The following is a 6000-nucleotide window of genomic DNA, read 5'->3' as shown; positions in this document are numbered from 1 at the left end:
AACCCTTTTCCCTCTGACTTTAGGTTTACTTGAGTGCTTTTAGACGGAGAACAGAAATGTCACTTATGGCTATTTACGAAAGGTTCATGCACACAGATGGCAGTCAGTACCTCCTCCTCCTTCCTCTTGGCAATGATTCAGTGACCTTGAAGCTGCAAAACCCCAGGGCAGCTGGGGAGGAAGCGCCTCGCTGGCTGCACAGCGCCTGCGTGGGCTCGGCGGCGGCAGCGGAGAGGCTGCGGGGCTCCTGTGCCCAGAGGCTGGTCCGCAGCACCGGCATGTGTGGGGAGGAGGCAGCAGGGCTTGCTTGCCGACAGAGGAGCTGCTTTGCGGGTGGGCAGCTGCTGCTCTGGAGAGGAGCTGGAGTTTGGCAACGATGCTTTGCTGTTTGTTCGCGGGTCAATTTGCAGACCCTAAAAGTGTTGGAGGCAGAGAGCAGCGCCTCATACATCATGTACTGCCAGCCGGCCCTGCCTGGACCTGAGTAACTGCGGCAGTGCCAGAAGCAGAGTACAGCAATAAAGCCATTGAATGGTTTGAAAAGGAAACGCGTACCAAGCTATTTCAGGTCCCTGCAGGGTTGGTGAGCAGCCAAGGGGTGTCCCAGGAGGCTGGGCAGGGAGGGTGGGTAGGAAGGGGTCTGGTGGTGCCACTGCCACTGGTCCCTGTGACATCTTGCTGCAGGTGGCATGAGGACGCTGTTCCAGAGGCGCATGCACATGGTGCTGGCCCTGTGCCTGCTGCTGGTCCTGTGGCAATATTTCCGAGCTCCCACAGATGGCCTCGGCCTCTTCCCTTGGGCTCCCTCCCTCCTTGATGCCCCTGCTGCCCGCTGCACCGCTGGCACCAACGGCTCTGCATGGTTCAACGCCCGCTATAACATGTCCATGGGGCCTCTGCTGACTGGCACAGCCCATGAGCTCTCCTCCGATGTGGTTCAGTGGTGGCTGGTGAGTGGGGATATGCGTGGGAGCTCAGGGCTCTTCCCGGGCTCCCAGAATCTGTTTGCAGTGGGGCAGGGCCAAGGTCAAGTTGGATAGATGCGATGGGGGATGAAGGTGGTGCAGGGACCCCAGCTCACCGCCCGTCCCTCCCCCCCCCCCCCCCCCGCTCCCCCCCCCCCCCGCCCCCGGGCTGTCCCGCATCCTTTTCCTAATATCCCATCGGGTTTTTCCATGCCTTTCCCAGGGCTCTGCTGGGAGGAGTGGGGCTCCGTCCCTCTTTGGGGATACTGGCGGGGGGGGGCTGATGCTGCCTGTCACTGCCCTTGCTCCCCCAGACCCTGCAGCGTCCCCAGAGTGGCGTCCAACTCCAGGCCATAATTCAGAGGCTCTTTGCTGTCCTCCGGGCCCCGACTGGCGATGTGTGGGACCGGTTTCGCTGCAGGACTTGTGCGGTGGTGGGGAACTCAGGGCGGCTGAAGGGGTCTGGCCACGGGCTGCGGATCGATGCCCATGACTGGGTGCTAAGGTGGGTGACCCTAAGGGGCTTGGCCCCTCCCTGTCTCCCTGGGACCTTGGTGTGCCCCACCCCCTGGCCACCCTGTGAAATCCGCCAACACAAGCCCTGCGATGGCGGGGGGGGGGGGGGGGGGGGGGGGGGGGGGGCTGCTGCTGGCCTTGCTCCCTGGAGCCCCCCACCCTGGGGCACATACCAGCCCTGTGTTCCCCATGTCCACTCTTTGCTGCTGGCCAGGGTGACCTGGTGTCCCTGCCTGGTGGGACTGGCAGCCTGGGACCGGCACGGCATGCACTTTCATTTTCGGACCTGCCTTCCTGCTGTCCCCTAGGATGAACAGAGCAAAGATTGCTGGCTTTGAGCTGGATGTTGGCACAAGAACAACCCATCACTTCATGTACCCAGAGAGTGCAGTGAACCTCAGGCCCGGCGTCCACCTCATCCTTGTCCCCTTCAAGCCACTGGACCTGCAGTGGGTGACCAGCGCCTTCTCCACTGGAGAGCTCACGCAGTGCGTCAGCTTTGGGGGATGGCATGTCTTGTGCTGGAGACCCTGGGGATGGCACGGGGTGGTCCTGGGGACCCTGGTGCCTCACTGGGGCCCTGGCATCATGGTCCTGGTGGGACAAAGGGCCCCTGGGCCAGGGTCCTGGCATCCCTCTGCCCCGCAGTTTGGGGAAGTGGGCACTGACGCGTCCCACAGGGTTCAGGCATCCTGCAGTCCCATAATGCCCATGGGTGGGATGGTGGCTGTCCCCACTGTGGGGCCATGGGCTTGATGTGTCCCTTCCCAGAGCCAGGCCAGGGGACACTGCTGTGCCAGCCCAAGGGACTGAGGGTGCCATGGGGCTGGGCACTGGCGGACACAGCCACCCTCTGCAAATCAGCTGCCTCCAAAGGAGAGGCGCCAGCAGAGGGAGTGCCCCATGCTCACTGCTGTCCTCTGGCTTTTGCAGCACATACATGAGAGTGAAACAGTTCATCAAAGCTGACAGAAACAAGGTAAGGGCTCGGCGGGCTCCAGCTCCTCCTGAGTAGGCAGGGCTCCTTCGGGCAGAGACCAGGCTTGTTTTTCAGTGGGATGCGGGCAGAGCCAGTGAGTGGGAGGGCCAATGGCTGCGCTGGTGGCGGGGGCTGGCTGTCCCGTTTGCAGCACAGTGAGCAGCTGATGGCTCCTCCGCTCCCCACTCAGGTGCTGATCCTGAGCCCAGCTTTCCTCAAGTACATCCACGACAACTGGACGCAGTGCCACGGGCGGTACCCCTCCACTGGCTTCACAGCCCTGCTCTTCGCCTTGCACGCCTGCCAGCAGGTAAGCGCAGCCAGTACCACCACTGCACCGTTCAACTGCGTGCTCTCAGGCCGACTGAGCGCCCGCACAGCGATGCCTCTTGCTGGTGTGTGCGCAGGTCTCCGTGTTTGGCTTCGGAGCAAACAGTGAAGGGAACTGGCACCACTACTGGGAGAAAAACCGCTGGTCTGGAGCCTTTCGGAGGACGAGGGTCCACGACGCTGACGTTGAATTCAGCATCATCGAGAGACTGGCAGCTGAAGGCAGGATTTTATTCTACAAATGATGTATTTCCAAGAAGCTGAAGCCAGGCCATTAGCACAGGAACTGGCAGCCCCCTGCACTGCCAGCAGCTGCCTCGGCTCTTTAGCTTGCTTCTCCCCCCAGCACTGCCACGTGCTCGGGCTCACAGACTCTGCAATCCCCGTGGTCTCGGTGCTGCTTGTGCTGGTCCCGCCGGCTGGGCACTGTGGGTGCCAGGAGGTGACACACTCCCGTGGCACTAGGGACGTTGCATTTGGCTGGACACAGGGTGGGCATGGCTCTGCCCACGCTGGCTGGGAGAGAGGAAGGGGAGACAGTGGGGCTGGAGGTGGGCATGGAGCCTGTGAGCTGCTGTGCGTGTCCCTGCAGTGGCCATGAAGCCGGTGGGTAACAGTGGTGGTGGTGATGGCAGCCGCTCAAACGTGGCTGTCCGCATGACAGAGCTGACACTTCCACCCACTGATGGCTTTTGGGGGAGGTTCGTAGTTGTTCTTTGGGCAGGGGGAGAGAGGCATCTTCCCTTCCCGTCTTTTATAACTAAGGAAATATTTTAAAAATTGTATCAAAGAAGAATAAGAAAGGAAAATATCAAGCATGCTAAGTCAGAAGATGACAGAATCAAGTACAGTTGAAATGATCTTACCTTTAATAAACTTTGAAAACACATGTGAATCTATTATTAACATTTACTTTACTTTTTGAGCCCTTACTGCTTTGAAAAGACAGCACAATCTGTCTCAGCCCTACCCTGCAGAACAAGATTGCAGACCTTGGAGACTGAGCTCCCCACAGGAGGTTTTCTCCTCCAGAGCAGCGTTAGCAGGATGTCTTTTCCCACTTTCAATCACAAACACGAACATCCTTGAATAAGACTCAGCTTTTCCATGGCTATTAGTCACTTGGTCTTTCAGTCTATTGAAATCACCAGATCTCTCCTACTCATAAGCTCCCATTTTACAGCAGAAGCCTGTATTACTTAACTATTAGCTTCATTGATTTTCTGCCTCTCCAGGTACAATCTCCATTTCTGTATGTGTCTTCTGTTTCTCTTCTCCATTATATCCAGTTTCCCACACTGAGTACAAGTCTTGCACTAACCTGCCCCTTCACCTTCCCTCTATTTTCTCTAGGTGCTAAGCAGTGCTCTGTGTGATGCTCTCCAATGCTTTTCTGAGGTTTACAAGTAACTGGCTTTCTTATCGAAGACAAGCAATCAGCTAGTAATTGTTTAACTGTAGGTTAAACTCTTGCTGCATTATTTCCATTCATTTTCGCCCTCCTGATTATTCTTTCAAATTTAGTTACAAAGCTGTGTGCTCTGCTGAGCGATTGAAGCTGTTCAGGTCACTTTTTGTTCCCGATAAAACATACAAACACCATGTCCCCTTCCTCACATTATAGTAGTACTATATGATCCTGAGCCGATGCATTTATTAAATATCCTTGTTTCAAATGTATTTTTTTTTTTACAAACCCATTTTTTTCAGTATTTTAGTTTGGAGATTAATCAGTCTTCTTACCCACGCCTCAAATAGCTTCTCTCCCCAACTGAAAAAACACAGGTTTTTATACTCCCTGGTTTATAGATAAGTTCAACTAATTAAAAAAAACCCAACCCACAAACAAAAACTACTTTCAAATGAATTATAAAATAGCTTTCTCTCTGCATTATCTGATCCTGTGCCTGTCACACTCACTGTGCACTGCTGGACCAATTGCTTGGACCAAGTTTAGAGTCCATACCAACTCAAATCCAGAGCTGAGATTTAAGAGTAATGAGTCTGTTTTGCCTCAAAATGAGGCAGGAATCCACAATATTTTATTTTTCCTCATTATTTTCAAATTTCTCCCAATGTCGTTTCACATACCAAGCACGTTACTCACTTGTGTAGATCATTAAAAAGAAAAAACAACCCATCATCATCATGATACCTACATACTTTGCCACAATGCAGCTGTGGTTTTTAATTATAATTTCCAATTCAGTACCAGGATTAGTTCAAATAATTTAATTATTCTTCCAAATGCTTTACCAAAACACACAGAGGATAGACTTTATTTCAAAATATAAACAGAGGGGAAGTGAAAAACACAATCCAATTTAAAAATCAATTAAAACTCCAAACACTTTTTTTGCTAAAACATCAACTTGCATCTTTCGTAAGAAGAGCAATCTGGAGCAACTGCAATGCCCTGCGGCACAGTAAGCATGTCCCAAGTGCTAGGTCTCACCACGTTGCCCAGGACAGCTGGAAGGAAAGCGCATGGGATTCGGCACATTTTCACAGAGGTCTGGCATACAGCATCAGCACCTTCAGAAACATTTTTAAGAAAATTTAAAAAGCTAGATGGTGTTGCTAGAAAGCTTGATGGCAACTTCAATCCATTCCAGGTCTCATGACAACACAGTACGTTATTCCCGGAGGCAAAAAGAATGCAGTATCTCCAGCATCTCTTTTGGGGAGGGAGGTGGAACTGTATGAATATGGACTGACACAAAAGGGTTTTTACAGTAGGGTCTGCACAGCCAGACAAGACGGCTAATCTTTATAGCAGCAAGGTTCAAGCAGCTCCATCCACAAATTAATGCCAAACAAAGAACGATGGGACAGTAACATAAAAGCAGCTGGGGCCATCTGGTAATTCCAAACCTCTTCTCTTGTGCACTCAGAAGATCACTTGTGTTTCAAAAAACCTGTTTAGTTCTCCTTAGAGGTTTTTTTGTGAGGTGAGGTCGTTGCTTATTTATGTTGTCTTCCCAAGTTCAATTTTCTTCTGGATGGCACGTGCTGAGTGATAGATCAAGGAGTCAATGAATCCTGCAACTAAAAGGAAAAAACAGATGGATCAAGCCAGACATGCCTCAAAGAGAAAACAACTCCCAGGGAAAGAAAACACAAACCCTTCTGTCAGTGGAAAGGAATTCCAGCTCCCCCAGACAGAAAACAGCTGCTGCTGCTCAGAAGAACAAGGTCCTCATCTCATCA

The 6000-nt window shown here is 52.6% G+C and overlaps 2 protein-coding genes across 8 annotated transcripts in view; one reads left to right on the top strand and one right to left on the bottom strand.

Annotated features, from left to right (window-relative positions):
* Window positions 1-689: 689 nt before the first annotated feature.
* LOC127023470 (CMP-N-acetylneuraminate-beta-galactosamide-alpha-2,3-sialyltransferase 2-like) lies at window positions 690-3668 on the top strand. Its single transcript, XM_050907585.1, has 6 exons — window positions 690-950; window positions 1280-1470; window positions 1790-1969; window positions 2415-2460; window positions 2651-2770; window positions 2868-3668. The coding sequence occupies exons 1-6, from the start codon at window positions 690-692 to the stop codon at window positions 3033-3035; spliced, it is 966 nt and encodes a 321-aa protein (XP_050763542.1). The 3' UTR covers window positions 3036-3668.
* Window positions 3669-4950: 1282 nt separating this feature from the next.
* Window positions 4951-6000, bottom strand: part of ERGIC3 (ERGIC and golgi 3) — a 63744-nt gene continuing 62694 nt past the window's right edge. For all 7 annotated transcript variants that reach the window (XM_050907537.1, XM_050907539.1, XM_050907540.1 and 4 more), the window contains one exon: window positions 4951-5838. In XM_050907537.1, coding sequence (XP_050763494.1) covers window positions 5759-5838 — 80 coding nt within the window. In that variant the 3' untranslated portion in view covers window positions 4951-5758. The remainder of the gene's footprint in view (window positions 5839-6000) is intronic.

This window comes from Gymnogyps californianus, chromosome 17 (genome assembly GCF_018139145.2).
Source record: "Gymnogyps californianus isolate 813 chromosome 17, ASM1813914v2, whole genome shotgun sequence".
Lineage (NCBI taxonomy): Eukaryota > Metazoa > Chordata > Aves > Accipitriformes > Cathartidae > Gymnogyps > Gymnogyps californianus.
This window is presented reverse-complemented; position numbering and strand designations above follow the sequence as displayed.